The 21217-nt window shown below is 40.2% G+C and overlaps 1 protein-coding gene across 6 annotated transcripts in view; it reads right to left on the bottom strand.

Moving 5' to 3' along the window:
- The window catches only part of LOC117431141 (actin filament-associated protein 1-like 1), a 35395-nt gene that overhangs the window by 4422 nt on the left and 9756 nt on the right, over positions 1 to 21217 (bottom strand). Inside the window, exons 1-15 of one of the 6 annotated variants that reach the window (XM_058996233.1) lie at positions 18028 to 18214; positions 13425 to 13553; positions 12810 to 12893; positions 12443 to 12534; positions 11613 to 11724; positions 9459 to 9557; positions 8947 to 9158; positions 8212 to 8391; positions 7374 to 7466; positions 6640 to 6733; positions 5867 to 6022; positions 5112 to 5323; positions 3897 to 4042; positions 3397 to 3475; positions 1260 to 1371 (exon numbers count right to left, since the gene is read on the bottom strand). In XM_058996233.1, the coding sequence (XP_058852216.1) occupies positions 1260 to 1371; positions 3397 to 3475; positions 3897 to 4042; positions 5112 to 5323; positions 5867 to 6022; positions 6640 to 6733; positions 7374 to 7466; positions 8212 to 8391; positions 8947 to 9158; positions 9459 to 9557; positions 11613 to 11724; positions 12443 to 12534; positions 12810 to 12893; positions 13425 to 13553; positions 18028 to 18061 (1834 nt within the window). In that variant the 5' untranslated portion in view covers positions 18062 to 18214. Of the gene's footprint in view, positions 1 to 1259; positions 1372 to 3396; positions 3476 to 3896; positions 4043 to 5111; positions 5324 to 5866; positions 6026 to 6639; positions 6734 to 7373; positions 7467 to 8211; positions 8392 to 8946; positions 9159 to 9458; positions 9558 to 11612; positions 11725 to 12442; positions 12535 to 12809; positions 12894 to 13424; positions 13554 to 18027; positions 18215 to 21217 lie in introns of those variants that run through there. The other 5 variants (XM_058996235.1, XM_058996232.1, XM_058996234.1 and 2 more) reach the window with 5 other exon arrangements.

Below are 21217 nucleotides of genomic sequence, written 5' to 3'. Positions count from 1 at the left end.
AGAAACACACAAGGAAAGGATAAGCACTTGTTCAGCTGACAACACCAGCTTACAGCAGGCAGGTGTGGCTGGAAGGGATGTGTACAGCCATGACTTTCCCTGTGCTTATTACTGGAAATGTTTCAGTGGAGAGAGCAGAACCTAACAAGTTTATCAAAATCCATAATAACCTTAATAACCTACAATGAAAGGTTTGTCTCATTGTATGTGTTTTTATGATGCAGCACTTAAACATAGTATTTTCTGTAGTATTTGAGGTATCAAATATAGAAATAAACTCCAATTAGATGTTAAAAACCTCAATTGTCAATACCACCACTTTAACAGCAGATAGCGGTTCTGAGTTTTAGCTCTCAAATTGTCTGGGTGAGTTTATACTGACTACAGTAAACTAGACTGTACATTTAGTTAAAAAAAAAAAATAATAATCCCTATTTCACACAAGAAAAATCCAAAACCAACATTCAGGAATTATGGGAATTTAAAGCAATACAATATTGGTAATCTACTAAAATACTCAAATGAAAAATAAATTTAATAAAGTTAGTGGCTTAGTTTAGATTAATCAATTCTGAAACAATTTCATATAACACTTAAAAACAATATGGTGGGGTGAGCTGAATCCCTGTCCTGAGACTAGCAATGGCAATTCTTCCATGTCCCAACCCACCCCACCAATGCTATTGCTCTTCGATGAGTGTGATTGGACTGCCTACTGAGCCACGGACAGCTTAAAACAATGACCGTGAAGAACTCAAGAGGTGGAGGCTCAGGGTGGGGAGGCGGTGTCATTTTATGGTCCCCATAAAATGTAAAGGCATCACTGGAATTTCAATGTTCTTCAAAGAAGGCGTTTGTGGCTTTAACACACTCTAGTAGTTCAATGTTGCTTTCGCATTGAGTTTGCACTCATGCCCTGCAAGAGAAGCCATGGTCATCAGCACTGGGATGAAACCCCATTCCCCATACACACTAGGAGGCGATCACTGGGTGAACCCTCTTTATCCCTTTCCAGTCCTTACCAGAGGATACATTATAAATCTAAAGTCAGTCCTACTGACTGCAAGAAAGTCTTTAAAGATCTTCAAATGTAAGCAGCACTTGGAATCCATTCAGCTGTAAAAAATGAAGAACTTGAACTATTTAAAAGGAGACTGCATTTGGGAAAAGACTACAAACTAAAATAAAGACGGGTACTTAAGGCAGGACACCCAGGAGTCTAGCAGGGCTGCAGGACTCCGGTTCATATGAAGTCTTACTTGAGCCGTGGCGTTTTATCTTAACCTGTGGGTCTATCTTGTGGGTCTCTTTACTGGAGAAGGATGAGTGCCGTTTTACTGGAGACACCGCGGGACGCTTCTGTTCTTCCATCTGGACCATGTTGGAAAAAAAGACAAAACCGTGAGCTTATCCCATCTGAAGTGTTGTTTTCTTACACGGCTTTCTTACAATGTATATGAAATCAGAATATTTACGTAAGGTTTTGCATCTAGAATGCTGTGCATATTAATGGTAGGGAGGAACAGCAATTAATTCTACTTTTTAAGTACGGTTTCACCTATGACAAAAAATGCAATAGAAGTGTATAGAGTCACCATACAATTCCAACTTGTATTTAATGATAGTAATTTGTCGAAACACAGTGCAGTGCATATTAATGTACTGTAACCGTGGTACTTTACTGCTTCAATATCAGCCCCAGGAATATTTTACGGGTGCACACAGCAGGAAGCTGCTTTCTTTTCCCTCAGTTTATAAGACCCTGTTATAAAGCACTGAAAGGCTTGGTTTCTTGGAGGGGCTATCACATGGAAATCAGGGGTCTGTCTGCACACAGCTGCAGAGGGGATAGAGTGACACCTAAACCCAGCACAGCGAGCCCCGTCAGCCTGGGAGAGCGCCCAGCCGTGAGGAGGACGGCTTTGTTTTCCTTGGATTGTTTAAAGAGTCAAGGTGGAGCTTTTCTGCTCTTAAAGTTTCTAATGATCCAGGGGAAACACCAGGGTGCATGTCTGCTTTTCAACTTACACCTGTCTTTTGCACACATCTACAGAGAGTTCATTTTTAATCTCTTCCTTTAAATTGATTCAAATGTTGTTTTTTTGGACAAAATCCATACAAGTTTCCACTCTTCTCTCCCTGTGGACTGCCTTGGACCATACTTGATTTCATCTTGTACTTGTTTAACACTGGCCCTGGAAGCCAAGCCTTTTGTTAGTCATAGAGCACCATGGGATATGTTCTGCGTGCAAAGTGCTGTAGCTAATAAAGCCAAACCATTATGCTTTTGATGATGCCAAGGTTGAACTAGGTTTTCAATACATCGTGTGGCTATTGGTTCATTTGTCAAGATGCCAACTCTTATAAAAGTTTTCCACAGTAAATACATCACGTCCAGAAGACATCTGCAATGCAGCCCAATCACAAACATACTCAGTGGAACATACATGGAGGTTTCTTTCTATGCATATAACCCTGAATCAGAAACTTCAAGTGCACCACTTCATCTAGTGCAGAACACAAGAGACAGTATGCAGAGAAAGGGACTGGTGGAACAAACTACTGCATGTTTCTTCATGTGTAACGAGTGACCCCCCATCAGAGGAGTCTGTCCTTGACCATCAAAGGAACATCTGGGGAAGCAGTCAGTAAGTGGAGCAGCCCTCGCTTGACAGGGGATCACATTTTATTGTTAGAAAGTCGAGTGCGACCAGAAGAAATACAATGTTGGGTTTCTTAAAACAAGATTGATTTTGATCTGGAGCAATTGAAATGATTTGTTTACAGGGATGTCCAGCCTCCATTTACAGGCAGGGCTGGGCAGTGGGGGGTGGGGGGTGGGATACACCTTACATGACAGCATATGATTACTTAGCAGTCGTTCTTGAAAGGTGGGTACCAAAGCTCTGTTCACAGCCCGATTTCTCCCATGTTTATAGACCACTGAGTGTAGACGTGGAAATGCTGCTGATGATATTGCATGTGTGCTGACACGTTAAATAACACGTTTAAAAAACTAGAAAAAAAAGGTTTTATTGTGTGGTTGAACCGCATACTGTTCTGCTCAACAGATAACCTCACTTCTTAAAACTTTAAATAAGGGAGACCTATTTATTTGGTCCAAATACTTAAGTGTGTAAATTTAAACAGGGTTTTGAAGACAGTGGTGTCAATCAGTTGGATTTACATTGACAAAATGCTAACTTGGAAAACTGCACATTAATTCTCACGCTGCACCAGCAGAGCGCCCTCTACTGGTAAAGCTTAGAATGCATGGAAATAAATACAAATGTAAAACCTTACAGTTTTCAATGGGTTTCACAACATTCCACGTTGAGCTCAAAAGTCAATGAGCTGCTCAACATGTAGTTGCTAAAGGCAGGATTTTAAACTTACCTGGACTTGCTCGTAGGGTACATCATCATACGTCCTGGAGTCAATCACTCCTCCAGGGCTGCAAGAAGAGGTTGCCCAGCTACAGACAGAAGAGGAGTATGGTATCATAGAATATGACATTACTGCATAGGAGAACCAAACAAATCTCCTGAAGTTAAGCTGTATTGCTCACTAGCAAGAAATACAGTGGGTGGCACAGTTCAACCAAACTCCAAATTGTTACTGGCCTACACTGCAGAAATCAATGCCAATGCAAACATTCAATCCAATTGCCCTGCAACTGAACGAGCTGGTGATAAGTGTGTGTCTCTATTGTGCGCCACACTGGTACGTCTTAATAACTGCCTGTCCCCTGTCCTAAACAGATTCAATAGAATAATGGCACAACGATGTAGGAGAGTTGACTGGTTAGAGTGGTAGGATTTCCCCTGCTTGCACATGCAGAGGCTTCCCCACATAACACAGAGGTTCTGAACGGATTGTTCACTACAAGCACTTACAGAAAGGAATGCCTGACAGCGTCAACAATGTTGCCAATGGTTTCCACATCCACATAGTCATAATGCAGAGACTCCGGATCTGTGGAGGATCCAGTCCCAGCCAAAAGCAGTCCCAGCCATCGGCCCATGTCTTCAGAGCAGCTTGCCTAAACAATCATAGAACACAGCGGTGTACCGGAATAGAAGACAACAGGCTCTATTCACAAAGCTGCAGCTCAGTGTAAGAGATTCATGAACGTGTTCTATAGACAGCATTTTACTAATAAATGCAACTTTCTTTAAATAACTTATACATTAAAGATTTGTGAATAGGGTATAATACTTCAAAGCCATAGAATACAGAATGTGAGCTGACTTTGAAAGCAGTCTTTCAAAGGGTGGTCGTGTTTATCACATAGGAAATATACACTGGACAATACTAAATCAAAGATCTTCAAGGCCACAGATGAAAAGGAGCAGGCAGAGTTAAAATGAAATGGCAGGCTTTCAACAGGCTGTAGAGAAGGTGCACAGTAACAAAGTTTGTACTTTTTTTCTCTTAATGTGATATGATGTGCTGCCACAGCGCGGCGGAGAGAGAAGTTAATGGAGTTTGAGTTTCTGCTCGATAGCGTGCAGGGAAGGGCAACATTTTTTATGAATGGGGACCTTGACATGTCACTTCACAGAAAAGCCTCTTACAGATGGGGTGGGGTGTGCTAAGAACTACCTGCACAACATCCTGAGTAACTCTGCAGCTCAGTATTCCTCCTTACCTCAAACATTTACAAACGTCTTCATTTTAATTATGATGCAGTCTTTCAGATAGGAAATTCACACAAAACAATTGTTCAGCGTTTTATGCTTGTCTAAATAAAAGGCAAATCCTACAGTGGAATTATAATAATGGAATAATAAGGGTTGTTTGTCTTCTCTTTATCTGTATCTTTCATTTGCTTGAGAATGTCATTTGTGTTGCTTTCACGCTGTCATCTAATCATAATGGGATCTTTAATAAAAGAAAGTGCTCAGCTTTTGAGTTCACAAACCCCAGAATGTTCAAATGCCACTTCTTTTAAAGGCTGATATTTGAGGTCTTCCACGATGAGTTTCATAATGAAACCACATCGTTGTGTCAATGGCATTACATTCTAATTTAATAATAAACCCACACAAATTCAAAGGACATTTTTGAAAAATGAAAACCAAAAACACAGGTACAGCGCTCTCCCGTACCTCCAAGACTGCCACCTCGTGGCTGTGGCGCAGCAGTCGGAAAGCGAAGGGGTGCTTGGGGCCTAGTCCGGTTGCCACCTCACAGCCCTGCAGCACGATAGCGTTGACGTGGGTTCGCTGGTCCGACCGGTCCTTGTGGAAATACAGAATATTCCTTCTCAGACAGACCCAGCGCTCCTTCCAGCACTGGTTCACAAGCACATTCAGGTAACCTGGAGAAAACACCCACATGAGCGTCAGTATACTAGAGAGAGGCCCACTCTGGTTTCTTTCCTGCTTGTCCCCCTCAGCGAGAGAGAGTCAGGGAGAGGCATCCTGTTTTGTGGATGTTGCTCAATCAGGATTCCAGACCACTTAAAAAAAGGACAAATTCAACATAAGTTATGCTTTTATTTACACAACTTAACTCACCCACTTCTAAATCTAAGTTTCCTTCTTTGAACAAAAAGCTTAAAAAAAACACAAAAAAGGCCCCAATCTGTATCAAGTTTCTGAATGTTAATTTACAGAATGAAAAAATATTGAACATATATAAACCTCACAGTTACCAAACCAAGAGTTTAATTATTTCAATTGTTTCACAATTAAACTGATTCACCCATAACTGTATATCATTATAACAGAGAATAGTAATGGAATAATTGCTACTTTTCTTTCTCTCCATAAATACAGTATGATATCATTGCCATTTTTATAATCACATGGATTCCAGATTTTAAAAAGCGAGGGAGGCTAAGTATAGCCCTGGAACCAACCACAGCATGGAACGTCCTCATCAGTAGAAGATGTCTGGGTGTCCTCAGCAGTGGTAGGCTTTTTTTTGGAAAAGCTGATGATCCTTGTGATCTTCCTCCCTGCTGCCCTGCTCATGGAGCCCTTTAATTCAGCCAGGCCACTTCTCTTCCCTTTAACTGCTGTGTACACAACGAGATGAAATAACCACTGACTGGCTGGGATAAACACACTGTTGGGACTGTTTAAGTGTTGAAAACACAACCTCCACACAAACACAGGAACTTGTATTGTCATAAGCTTTTGGAGATATGGTCAGTCTGTCTCGTCACAGCTGTTTCACTGGGGTAATGCTGAGAGGAGGAATGGGATACTGCTGTACAAAACCGTGACATTATAAACTGCACATGTGCACCAGAAAGCTTTTGATGGTACTGCATCTCTTTTATAGGGTCAATCCGGTATGCCACATTGAAAGCATAGCAACGTATAATAAACCATACAAAAGGAGTTGTACTGAGTAGTTTGCTTTGAAAGCGTAACATTGTAACTGGTGGTAAAGCACATAGAATTACTAGTAAGTGACAACACCCTTTTAAAACCTGATCATCCCCTTATAAATAATTACTGTGCTTCTACTGACAGCATGGAAAACTAAGCATACAAAATGAGAACTAAAAAATGAAACAAGAATAGTATGACAGCATTGCAAGTAAACAGACCCCATACAGGGTCATCTCTCGGTGTTGAGGCTAGTGTTGTCGATGTGCTTGAGAAAGTGCAAGCAGGTTCTTACCATGATCCCTGCCTTCCCTCCTGTTCACCGGGCTGCTATTGTCTCCCGTGACCGCACTGTCCGAGTCCGAGGTCTGTTTATCCACGGATAATCTCTGTGGAAACAGGCAGAGCACCAAACTGTTAGACAGGCTGGAAAAACAAAGTCAGGAAGCCTCGGTCCTGTGTCTGTCTCTACCTTCCCAGGGACTGCCATTGACCACACTGCTCTCTGTACACTTACACTGGGAATAGCAGCCTTCTGTTCTACCTTAGCGCTTTGGGTTTGGTTTCAAGGACATATTCATCACCAGTTCTTTACCATTTTTTTATGCCAGCAAGTTATATCACCAAAATAACGATTGCTTTTTATGTTTAGATCTTAATGGGATATAATGCAGAACAGAAGGTGTGTTTAGATTTATTTCCCCAGGTCACAGCATGCTCCTTTTCTAAGCTCCCATGGAACAAACTCTTTAATTATCATGTTGAGAAACCCTCAGTGCTTTTGAAACCAGACACAGCATTTCCCAGTCTGTATGTTGCATTGAGACAACAACAGTTACAAGAATCAGAAGCCTTTAGTAAATAGTACAATTATTTACCACAATGGACAATTATGTGCCTTTGCTGGCATATGGTCGTCTATGAATTGCTTAAATATTTGGTCTTTTCCAGCTCTTTCACTTAAAGCATTCCATATGTAAATATACTGTCAACAACAACCATAAATATGCAATCCGCACCACCCATTACCTTGTCCAGTTCTATTTTCCGCAGAATCATTGGTGAGGTTGATCCTTCTAACCCATGAACCCCATTACACTGGCTGCTGACTTCTCTGATCACCTGTAGGAAAGCATATTAAGACATGATCTCTAAAACAAAGAGGAAACAAGTTTACAGCTAATGCTTATAAAACACTGAGTCAGCTATAGCGGTGTAACTGTTGAAATGATACCTTAGCCATGGGTTTGACACAGTAAAATCCTGTATTGACTCAGCCTGCCTCTTTGTAGACAGTCTGCATGTGTAGGTTTAGCCTTGTATCTACTAACAGCTTGCACAACCAGACAATAAATGGAAACATGCACGAAGGGATTAGGTGTAAATAAGCACAGGCTCCACTCTATCAGTCATGCTGCCAAAGACACAATGAGACACTTTCACAGAGCTAGCCTAGGAGAAGCACATTTTATTTTCTCTTGAATGGGTCTGTTTATGTCAAGCAAGAACGGAAAACAAAAGAGCGAGATTATGGAGCCGACAGGAACGCAAGTGACCGTGTGTTCCGGCTGTGCTCCTCAACAGCCCTGATAAGTAAGAGCCTGTGGCAAATGCTAAGGCTGGGTTTTAAACAGGCAAAACTTCTGTTTATTACTCAAACCGGTTTAAACATTTGTCTTCGTGACTTGCTTTCTTACAGTTCGTGCCTCCGAGTTTATGACTGATAGTTTAAAGTTCTGGATGACTGCCACAGAAGGAACATGCAAGTTCATTAAGTAAGGAACAAGAACCACCAACAAAAGCATAGCTGCAAGCAACAGAGAGCAAACAGACATGGTAGGCGATGTGTTAATTGAATCGATGTTACCTTGAGCCACTCGTCAGCCTGCTCCTTGCTCTGCACCGCGAGCACCAGGGCCTCAGCGCCAGGCAGAGAGAAGCGCAGCTCGTGCTTCTTACGTCGCCCGTCTTTAGGAACGTAGATAACGTTACACATGTTCAAGGCCAGGTCCATGTAAGGGCTCTGAACCTTGGAGCTTTTGTAGCACTTAAGATAAAGACAAACACGGTATAGTTAGGGAGGAAGACTGCAGTCATTTTGTTTTTACTAGAATAAACTGGCTAAATTATTGGGGAATTTCAAAGCACCATGTCATCCGATCTCAGTCTGGCTCTGTACTCCCTGGAGGCACTGTAATGTTTCATTGTAGTAACTGGATAGTAATTTATTTTAACAGCAACTTCACTGAAACCTAATATATTGTGAGTTCCCCGGAACGCCATTAAAAAGAAGGTGCTAGTTGTGAAACCCCATTCCCACTCCATTAATACGGTTATGCAAACTCTGTGGTCTGGACATATGTCCACAGAAAATAATCAGTAACAGTAATAAATGTTAGTTATATTGTATTGAAGACACCCATTGCATATCAGTTTAAGCCATTCCAGGCTTTACTATAAGCTTAGTAAAACATACTTTATCTTACATCTTTCTGTTATTAAGCTCAAGTGTGACTAAGGTCACATGAAATGTCTAAGCAATGGGAGCTTCATTTTCTCTTTCCATCCCTGTATGGTATTGTATGGCAAGTTAGGGCCTCACCAGGAGCCTGTTGTCGCGGATGACAGTGAACTGCTTGGCCCACTGTCCGAATCTCTTCTTACGCAGAAGGAAGGCGCAGATGCGGCAGTCCTTCACCAGGTTCATGGAGTTCTCCTCTGAAGGCCACTGGTGCGTCAGCTGCTGTCCCTTCCCATCATCCTCCTCCTCGTCATAGGACTCGTACGAGCTGCTCATCGCATCGGAATCGTTGTCTGGTAAAATAAATTATTTCTTATGAGAAATGAGAGAGTAAAATCTGTCTGAATTCTTCAAGCTCAGTGGATCTATCACAGGACTTTTGGGTCTCTTTCTTATTCTATTAATATGAATGCCATCACATTATTAAGTTATTTTGTCAAGCAAATAATATTTGCACACATAATAAATGTGTTTTAGTCCCTTGGGAATAAATTATATTTCTTAGAAATATACAGTGATGGTATTTATATATATATACCCTGCTCATAACATGGCTCTATGCTCAAAGAGGGTCTGCTACACAGTGCTCTTACATGAGTTCTTCTGTTCCCCATTAATCCTGGTGGTTGGATAGTTGTTGTCAGCATCTTCATAGTATCCATCTTCTATTGAGTTCGGTGGGCTGGAACTGCCTGATAGAAAGAAGAGGGTTGAATTAGAAGCTGAACACACTGTAGGATTCGTCAAGGCCTTCACTTGAACTGCCTACCTCGGAGCCCGAATAAACTGGCAAAACAATATTGTTCTTCTGGCAATACAATATTAGGACAGTTTTATTGTTTATGTGATGATCGGCTGCTATCTCACTGACACCCGCATAGTCGATGTTTATAAAGAGGTAACACAGTAAAGGACTGGAAGCAAGGAGCCAGTGTAAATGAGAACTGTAGCCCAGCTGGGATACATTGGGGATAAATAACCTTCTTCAAAACAATGTACTTAGCTTAGACTGTAGCTCCTTAAAATAAACAGTGCAACCGTGGAATTCCTTATATGGAACTAGTCTTTGAATATAATACCGTAAAAGTACAAAGCCACCAGCTTGAGCCATTTACGCTTGCAGATATCACTAAAATACTATTTACGTCAAAGTGCACTTTGCACCTTTTTTTTTGTGAATGGAAATTCACACTGTTAATAATTACTCACTCCTAATCTTATTTAAAAATCAATGGAACACTGTACAGGATAGGAAAGAAACTCACAGGAAAGCACTCTCAATGGTAAAGACCACAGGCAGTGTCCGTCTTCATTAAAAACAAATTCATACTCTTGGCAGTGGAGATTGTGCTTTGCGCTGGCCTGCCAAGCGACACACACACACACAGTTCACACTAATTCCTGTCATTCTTCCAAGCCTATTGTACCATCAGGACCACCCCATCCTACTTCAATTAAATATACAAACATGCAAGTTGAAGTTAAATATGCATTGAATTAAAGAGCTCCAGCTACAGTTCCTCTGCACTGGCAGGTTGCATTGATGACCTTAGAAACGATTGAGTTAGCCGCTTGTTGAAGTTCTGCTCAATCATCAAAAACATGTTACTGTGGGAGGCTGCTTGTTTTTTAGCTAGCACAGTTCAAGCACAGTTATGTGGAATTCTGCCAGATACATCAGAGATTTTCCCTTTTAATGCATTACAATGCACGCTGTGCAAAAATCTTTTCTCTGTAAAATGCATTGAGATGTCTTGGCATGAGAGGACGCTACACAGGCTTTCGAATTGGGGTTATTTTCAAATTTGTATTCAGTCATTAATCAACTGGAGCACCGCTCCCAGTCTCAAGTCCCTACCCCTCCATTTGTACCGACTTTTATAAAGTGGAGGGCCTTCAGTCTAGACGACACCTTTCTGCTCTCTTTTCTCTACATAAACCAGTTTGTCATCACAAAATAACAATGGGTGCACAGAAATGTTATGCCTTGAATTAAGTTTGGACGGCATAACAAATGGCCATTTTGATATCCTTCTGTAAATTAAAAGTTGATTTGTAGTTTGGAAATTACTTGCATTGCATAGCCTATATTGTTTGGCTTAAATCAAATTAGACCTTTTCAGTGCACAAAACAATCACATGAATGTAACTGGCACTGTTTCTATCTGGAGTGAACTGTGTTCACCTTTGGGGCACTGCCAGTTTTATTTTGCATGTCGAAGCCTGTAAGCGAAGAGTCACCTGCATCAACAGGTCATCAGGCTGAAAGGAAACAGTTGATAGAAAGAGCCAGAGGTCATGTTTTGACTCTGCACAGCCCTTATTTCCTAATGACTGCCTGAACATACATGAGCAGCTTTTGTTACAACCTTTAACTCTTAATAGCAGCCCTGTCTTTTACAGACAGCTTTCCTTTTTACCCAAGTCCTTTATTTTACAGGTGTTTCCTGTACCACTCAGCATTCTAATGTAAGTTCAATTCTGCTACGGAAGATACTGTTGTCCACATTGTTACTGAACCCCACCCAAGCTCTGCTTCTGTTAAGATGCGTTCTCATTGACCTTTCTTTCAGCAGTGAAAAGTATATGCCTGTGTTGTAGTCCTAGAGTTTTAAACAAATCAAGAGCACAGCTTTTCCAGAATTCAATCTACTCAACGTCTTGAAGTTAGGCACCCAATTAGAACTCTTTTATTGAGGTCATGCACTAGGCACTTATTCCTGGAGGCGAATCATGTTAGTACTTACTCCTTGAGGTGATAAACTCGGGTGCTTTGCCCGGACCCAGGGGCACTGCCTCCTCATAATAATCCTCAGGAGGTGGGGTGGTGGGCAGTGGAGGAGGTGTATCAGCTGTACTCTACAAAACATTAAGGAAATCAGACATTTTTAATGAGACAGCAGCAACTGTCACGCCTTACACCAGCCTGCTCATTCAAACAAGCAGAGAACACCAATATTATTAACAGCAATGTGCAGATTTCATACAATCTCAATGCAACACACACACAGTCTGAAACAAGGCAGAACCATGCTGCTGGCGTGATGCCTGTGAATCGTTATGCATGAGTGCACAGGACATCTAGAACTTTTAACACCGAAAATCTTTTTCAAAAGATGTTTTCATCAGGGCTTCTAGTTGAAAATAGTGTCTAAATGCGACTACATGTAAATGTGTTTTTTTCAGTATTCCTATGAGCGTACAGTTGAACATACCGAGTCAGGCCACTTTAATTGGCTCAGTTCACACTGTCTGTGGGGCTAGTTTTAAAAGAGGCACAACACCTGTAAATGTGCAACAAAAGGAAATCTGGATGACTGTATTAGGTCAGCCTCTTCATAAAAAGTCTGACGGAAGCTCTTCAAAATGTAAACCCTTTACAGACAGGTTAAAGACATTCCCGCTTTTACATCCCCCAACAATGGATTGCTGGATCCAGTTGTGTGAAACAAAGGTGACGTGAGTCACTCAGCCATGTACGTCACTCTCCATTTCCATCAAAATAACGAGCCTTTTACAAGCTCTGTATAAAGGGATGCTCTTGAAACGCTAAGGGCAGTAAAGTACAAGGACCTACTGTCTTAGAAGGTGATGTCTCCAAGGCTTCTGCCTCGCTTTCCTCTTTCTTCTCCTCTGGAGCGTCTTTGAGAGTCCCAATGTTACAATCTGCTTTATTAACCACCATACATGTAAGAGAACATCATTAGAACAAAGGGATGGCCCATTGGAATCAGTGACACTCATTGACTTCCTGTAACATGTGTTCACAGTTTGAACATTCCTGCTGTAACTATTCACCTAGAGAACGCAACACACTTAATCTTAAAAGTATTTAATCATATTATTTACTTGAATCCCGCACAAAATTACTTCTATAAAATTTTAATTCACAGAGAACAAAATCTAGAAGTGCCTAATTAATAGAAACTGGTTTCTACACTTACCAATCTCTTCAAATAAAGATTCCACAAAGCTAGTCCCATTCCCATAAGCCGTAGTGTTCATATATATGTAATCTGTTCCATTCGCTGCAACAGAACATACACATTGATATAAAATTCAGCACATTCAAATGTAACAATTTTCGGGGAACACGGTAGGGAAATATACGTTTTGTTCACGAGTGCATTAAACAGAGATAAGGTGGAGAAATATATATATATATGTTTAGTTTGATTTGATAAAGGCGCCCTCAATAACAAAGACATAAAAAAATCCACATCAGTTTTGTTTGTTGCAGGAATTTATATTTTTCAGCTTAAAGTTCAATGAATTGAGTTCCACACAGTTTCAGAATGTATATGTGAAGTAGCATGGTAAAAAACAAAGTATCTGTTAAAGACAATCCCTCACACATTCATAATAGATCCTTCATCATTATCAATTCTTCCTGATCAGTAACTTAGAATGAAACATCTTTAAGCACCGTATGTACCACTTCATGCAGTTTAGAAAATATGTTACTAGGTGTATTTACAGCAGTTCAAATTGTCAGGACATGGTACAGTAGAAGCTTGAGCTATTGTACGTTTAAACACACAGCTGCTGGCATCACACACCGGAGGATGGCTGGAGTTTCTGCAGGATGTTGCTCACTGCTGTCTTCTTCTCTTTCGTGGTGGTGCTCAGGTATTCATGGTCCAGCAGTTTCAACAGGACACTCAGTTCTGGGATCAGCTGTTCTAACACTGAAATAGAAAGAAGACAACATGTTTAACTCTGGATGTCTTCTGCTCATCAAAGACTATCAATGGGCACCTGGTACCCCCTCTGGAACCCCCCCCCCCCCCCCCCCCCAAAATAAAACCTCTGTGTGGGGTAAATTCTCCATGAAAAAAAAAAAAAGAATGGCTTCATTAAACAGAGTATTAGGTGGAAGATTCCACATGGGATTGATACATAAGCCTTTTCATCTCTGGAGGACAAGGTTCAGATCTGGCTTAGGTCTCAGGTTTGAATCTGACCATTCTCCCAATATGCAAACAAATTACTTCGTTACACTGTGGGCTTTTTTTTGAGATTCGCACCCTGAAACTGTGGTCACAATTTGATGCAGTTCATTGATTTCCCTGCAAAACATTTTTAATACAGAGCATCACGCTAGCATTCCCATTTAAAGTATTGACTACCCCTTTGCAATGCAATGTTACGCTCAATGTGTAGCAGATGTTGCTTTACATAAACTTGAAGACAGCTATCCACCCCAGCCTGCACTCACATGCTTCCGTTAGTTCTGTTTGCCAATCCTCCCTCGGAGTTCACTGAAGCACGCTGCTGAGCAATAGGCTAACAACACTAGTCAAGCTCCCTGCAGGGAGACACCCTCTATTTCAATAATTCACATTACTTCTTGCACCAGTGACCAAAGCTCTACCACTCCCACCAACTGGAGGCAGTTGTTTGTAGAGCTTAAATGTCTGTTTCCTGTTAAATTGTGAAAGGCAGTCAGTTGGGATGCTATTAGTTACTGAAATGTTGGTCATGTACTTTGTGCGGGCACACCACTCACAGTGAGAATCTGTGGTACAGACACAAGCTTTTGCACGTCAAAATATGTATTCAATCCATAACTTTAAACACTAAATAATAAATGGTAAACAATAATACAGTTAGCAACTGTAGACTATGTAATTACTTCTAAATGACTTGCTTATCTTAGAAAATTACAATTTAGTTGGCAATATTCAGCTTCAGTAAGACAGCATATCCAATTTCATGGTACCAGACATCAGTGGGGAAATAGGAATGGACTGTTTGTTACAAACCCATCTGCTGGATAAACAGCTACTTCCATAACTAATTGGCATTTCCATTTATTACCCTAGCTGAAAACAATTTGCAAACTGCTATGCTCAGAAAAAAACATGCAATACAAAGTAAAAACAAAAGGTAATTCTTTGATTTACTTTATGTTTGTGAATTAAGATTTAAAAAAAAAAAAAAAAAAATGTTTTTTGCAAAACATTATTTTTGTGGATATAATACATGGCATGGGAAAGAATAACACCTAGTGCTGCATTTAGAAATACTAACAGAAACTTAAATTCAATGACAAACGTTTTGACTAGAAGTCGACTAGACGAAATGTGTCTGTCACCTAACCGCGAGCTTACAACACTTCTGTTGATAAACAAGGTAGGTTTTATCAGCTGAAGAAAAAGAAAGTCTTAAAAAGAGATAAAAAACAGTTAACTTCTTGTCTGTTCCTCTGAACTTTAGACCTGCCGGAGGCCTGCTTATCTGACAGAGCTACACTGTGCAGATGAGGAGCTCTCAGTGTAGAGCAGGGATGAGGAGACTGTGTGGGTGTGTAACACACCTTTTAACACACTCTTAAAATAAAGTGTCACGAGGAAGAAGGAATAACTGGACGCCCAAGAAACAATTTAAAGTACAGTACAAAACTCGCCATTTATCCTCATGCAAGTGCACTGACCACTGTAATAGCTGCCTGGGGATTGGGCCTGAAGAGAATAATGCTCCTGCACATATTTTTTTTTTCTTACTAGTTTTGTCAACTTTAAATCAGTAAACCTGTCCCTTTTTATGCTGAAAGCAGGAATAACCCTAAAAACACTTAGTGGCCTGCATTACACACCATGGTGGCTGTGTCTCAGTCTATATACATGGTGCTGATAGACACAGAGATTGTTTGAGTTGTAGATTCTCATTATCTGGCTCTTAAGTATCTGGTGGAATTGGGTATTTCACAAGCCTTCATGTTGCAACCTTTCAGACAGACTAAAGTTGGTTTAAATGTGCCAATAAATATGTGTAAAGTTTCAAAAAAAATTAGAAGGGACTAAGAAATTGTCCATTTCCAAATATCAACCTTTTTTTTTAGAGACATCTGACCTGCTTTGAACCGAGCTATAAACTCAGAAAGTATATCTTTCTTGAGCATATTCCAGACATACCAGCACACTGCCCACTCCTTCTCTGCCCACAGGCTTTTTTTTGTTTTGTATACACTGAAATAACTCAACCTGGACTTTTCCTGGCTCATAAAAATGTCCCATTGGGTAAATACATGGAATATAGCCATCCTACATACTGTCTATATGGGTTTGTATTATTCGGCCTGGAGGTGTATTCCATAAAGAGGATTAATAACAAAGATGTATTTTGTCTGTCAGCAAACTGTGGTTGCATGCATTGGTAACACATTGCTCATGAAGATCTTTTCCATATGTGAGGAGAAATTGAACAGGGGGATTACAGAGAGACCTTATAAGATTGAATTTTAATAAAGGGACACCTGAATTTCAAGCTTTCCAGGGCCAAAAACAATCTTCCGGGGTTTGCACATCATAAAGTGAAGAACAACCAGCTGAGCAAGCTTGCTCACACAGACAGGGCCTCACAGCACCAGGAGCGCGGTGGGTGTGCACCCCAGTCACAGGGTTAACTACGTGTATGGCTTTATTAGCTGTCGCTCCGGTGACTAATGCAGTACAGCAGCAGGTTGTGCTCTAACATACAGAAAGCTATTAGTGGGAGAGCACCTCAGAGATTTCTGTCATGCTGATAAGTCATAAGTGTCAATGGACTGAATCTCTAAAAAAACAGATCCTTATCCCTGGTAACCTTTGCTACACACCTTCACCAGAGGCCGCAAGTAATATCCCTACACACATCAAGGAGAACTGAGGGGGAAATTAGGGCCGATAATGTTTTTAAAAAAAACATGATAAATTTGAGGCTCTCATCTAAATTTCAACTGGACTGTCAGACACATTTCTGTAAGGAATTATAAGCTGCCAGAATCAGGCACCAACAGAAGTGCCTGGAAGACAAAATATCCCAGCGTAAGTTGGGTGGTCTGTGTGGAAGACTCACTAGCAGGCCTGCCCCCCCTATGGACACATGATTAGCTTCAGCCTCCACTGCTGTCAGCTCTTTTTCTTTTGTATTTTTTTTTTTTTTTTGCAACCCAGCAAGAATTGTTGTTTTCTTTAAATCAAAAAGCAGCCCAATCCTTGCAACAGAAAAATAATAACATGTCTACTGAAAGACAAAGCCCTGCTTTTGAAAGGGTCACTAGTGAGGGGGTGGTGTTGAGTTACATTACCCCCTTTAACGTTTGAAATATCTTAAAACAAATGTACACATGACATCACTTAACTGATTTATGGAACTTAACTTGCATCCCTACATTTTTAAGCACAAGGGATTACTGGAATCCCAAAACATAAGTTTAAACTTATAAAACCAGGACAAAACTAGCATTGCTAGTATGTATACTGTAATGCTCTTTAGCCATTTTTAACATTGTAGCAATATTTAATAGATTATACAGTAGGTACTAACGAAGCAAGGAGCTCCTTGCCTAAACGGTTCTGCCAATATTGTGTATCTGCTGTAGAAACACAGGCTAAAGAAATATCAGACACCTTGTGAAGGTTTTCAAGCAGCACCTCCATCTCAAAATAAAAACTTTAAAAAGTGTACTACACCTCGTCAGCTGAATGTTTAAAATGAGGCATTACAAAACATTCAAAATGATTAATTACAAACCTAAAAAATAACTACTATTCACTTTTCAAAACGGTTAGCAAGTACGTTTTTTTGGTTGAAATTTAACCGGCTTTAGTTACTTTTTCACAAGTAGGCGTGGAATCTGTTAAATCACTGAATGACAAAGCTTTCACTGTCAGGATTATTCAGAGTGCCTCACACTTACACAAGACGACAGCAGTGCGATGCACAGGCAATGTGTTTTTACAGTGTGTGCTATTACCAACAGCTCCGAACACAACAAGGAAGACAGCAGGGGGAATTAAAGACAAATAACAAAAGAGAAAAATCAACCACAGTACTTCAGCTTTTCCTTTCTGCCTTTACCTTACCAGATGTTTAGGATTCTGAATAATGTATTGACAAAGTCTTCAAAGTATGCACAAAGGAAAACAACTGCTCTATAATGCGATCATAAATAAACCACCAATGAAACTACAAAGTTCTTGCAGTAATGTGTCTCACTGTCCATCCTGCAATGAATAAGGATGAGCAATGAGCAATGAGCATCATACCTCTCATAAAAATGTACAGCACACTCTTCAGTCGTATGAATCTGATACAAACAGAGCTAGTTAGAAAAAAGGTTGCTCACACAACAGTTTGCCAGTAAAACATACTATGGTAAGTCAAACTCATACTTACCACTAACAGCTGATGTGTAAGAAAAACTGACCATTTTCCCCCGAAAAATGTGGTCACCAAAACACACAATTTAATCCAAGTAGCCGACTGTAGTTTCTCTGCAGACAGCTGGACGCTCACACATGGAATCCCTCCCGGCTCTCTGGTTATCAGCCTGGGTCTCACACAGCTCTTTGTACCTCCTCCTGGAGAGAATCAATGTACTGTGCTATCTCAGAATACCACCTCTGTCACGGGCTTAATTAGTGCCTCAGGTTCCATAGGCTTTCTGTTCACATGTAAAGGGACTTAGCCGAGGGGCGTGGCCTCAGCTTAGGTGTTAGTTTGCACCTTGGTGCCAAGCGCTCTGCACTTTTTGTCAACACAGAGATTCCTGTTTCTATAATAAAGAATGTTAGGATACCCCCCCCCCCATTTGTAATAGAACTTTACAAATCCACTTGCAACATTTGCACCTCTTTTTTTTTAAAAAAACTGAACTTTTTCAAAAGCAAATATCCCATTTACTAAAATACCCATGATGCTGGTGACATTTTAAAAAAAATGTAATTATTTTAAATCATAAATGAGATGATATGCCTCTTAAATGGTTATGAACATTTTAGGCTGCTAGACTACCTTAAGGTTCAGTTAGTAATACAGCAATACACTTTAGAATATTTCATTATTCTAAATATTTTTCTTTGTCAGACATTTACATTTATGTCAAAATGTAGTCTTTATTTGCCATATTTGTGTGATTTTTCCTACAGATAAATACGAAAATGTAACTCCAAAACAAATGAACAAAATGCAGAAAGTGCTTCATGTATAGAACTGCACTGAGACGGACTAATATGTGGACAGGGATGAGGGAAAACATGAAGTAATGGAAAGAAGGTTAAAAAAGGAAAGAACTGAAAACCATCAAACCACAGCTTTCATTTCTGCAGTGAGCGAGTAGTGACTCATGTCCAGAGACACGCGTACAGTCGTTCTCACAGCAGTCTTGTGCAGGTGGACTGTGAAACTGAGCCCTTGAGTCTTAGGTTTGAACACCGCCCCCCACACTGCTGGTACAACAGCATGACTCTGTGTGCAGACAAGAACTCTTTTACTGCAAGAACATTACAGTATCACACTTTTAAATGCCATTTGTGGTTGAGAAAATAACTAGGCTTGTTTGTATGCCTCGCAGAGCTCATAATGCGCTAAATGAATTTGCTTTTGCAATCCTATGGAATGCGGAACTGTGTCAGGGTGGCCCGAGTGGTCACGATCAGGCAGGAAACACACAACCGATTCATTCCATTTGAAGCACAGGATGCTGCACATTATTATTAAAGTTAATTCAAATAAAACAAAAGAAAGAGCACAGCAGGCTTTTTAAAGAAAAGAAACACTTTACTAGCAAAGTCTAAACGCATACAAGCATCTATGCCCTTTTATAATCCAATGCCTTTTGCAGGTGGATTGATTAATCCTTAATTGATCAATTGTATTGCCAATCAAAGGCTCCAGTTTCCTCCATTCCAGCCACATTCTCACATGGCTTGAATGGAGGGAGTCAGGGATACATTTTCCTGCAGGGAACCCCATCCCTGTGGAATTAAACCAAATCTACTGATCATGTGACCGGAGAACCTCACCCTGCCACACCAACCCCTTCCAACTGTCTTGTCCTTGATGTGGGGCAAACGTTTACGTTCATTTTGAAAACAAAGTTTAAAACATTCTGCTTACAAACACTATGTTTTATTTCCTGAAACTTTTGTCTCTTATTCATTTTATTATTTTATATTAAATAACTTTTCATAGCATCAGTTTGGGTGCACATTTTTTTGCAATTATATATGACCACCACAGAATGTTCCAGTGTGTAGAGACTTTTTTTATAATAAATAAAACCCTCCACTTTTTCTATTGAAACAACAAAGCAAGCAGTAACATTGCAGCTATGCCAACCTGCTGGATTCTAACCCTCCAAGTCATATAAAAGCCTGACCCTTTAACCCATGAAGCATGCCTCAGAATGCTTTTCTTTTTCATGGTTGTTGATGGATTTATGTTATTGAGGAAACACAACTGCATCTTCTTTAAAATGCATCTCCCTTCCGTTTCCAGAAACAGGTCAGGGCAACTGCTTTGCAGACTCGCCTGGGAGCTGAAATGGCTTTTTCAAAGCTAAGCCCGGTCAGTATAAGAGTCTCTCTTAGGATGAGCTACAGAGCTATATCAACAGGCCTCAGTTCATCTTGTGAGGGAATAAGGGTGAGAGCACCATATTTTAACCATGTCTTTATTGTGCATTAGTTTGTAAACGTGTAAACACTTTCTTTTAAGTAGCATTAATACAGTGTAATGCAGTGACAAAGGGCTCTGCTTTCAACAGTACTAATTAAGAGACATCAAAAGTGATGTTACAGTTGTATTTGCAATGTATACCGTTTCAGAGTCCTTTTAAAGCAATAGTACTTCATACAGTTCGGACAGCAATTGCATCCCCACGTTGTTAGTTCAACTTTAATTTCCAGATTTCAATGGGCCTCTTTGCTTTGCTATCAACATCAATGCTGAGAAGACATTCCTCTGTTGTTTTTAACTTTTGCAAATCCTACAAAACCAATATGATTGGATTTGCTGGCACTTCCGCCAATGATGCCATCGGGTACATCGGGTACAACGCCACAACACTGGATCGTAGGTCAAAACAAAGCAGTGCTGTGTAAAATGGAGTTTGTTATTACAGTGTGATTGAAACAGAGTTACCTTCATTTTGAATTCAAAATATATTGTATTGTGTTCAATATGGACCCTGCAATCGCACAGTCATTAAGGCACAATAGGAATGGATTTCAAACTATTAATGATTCATAATTCTATTGTTTGTATTTAAATACTACTTTTAGAAAGGCTATTTAAAAATGAACATCAAAAGGATGAAGTTTCACACCAGAAGGCACAAGACTAAGCAGCTCAAATTCTTTTCTATAGCTAGTGAGTTTCAATAACAGTTTAAGAAGGTCCCCCCCCACCGAAGCTTATTAATTTCACAGCTGGTGAGTATTGGGTGTAAAGAACATGTGTGCACTTTTAAACTTTTAGACAGGAAACAGTTCTCTCAAAGAAATGGTAGGTGAATTCATATACTCTATGGTTTAGGATGTGTTGATATTATTTTAGCACTAACCACACAATAAAATAAAACCAT

This window comes from Acipenser ruthenus, chromosome 22, assembly GCF_902713425.1.
Source record: "Acipenser ruthenus chromosome 22, fAciRut3.2 maternal haplotype, whole genome shotgun sequence".
NCBI lineage: Eukaryota > Metazoa > Chordata > Actinopteri > Acipenseriformes > Acipenseridae > Acipenser > Acipenser ruthenus.
The sequence above is the reverse complement of the archived record's forward strand: the minus strand, read 5'-3'. Positions and strand labels throughout refer to the sequence as shown.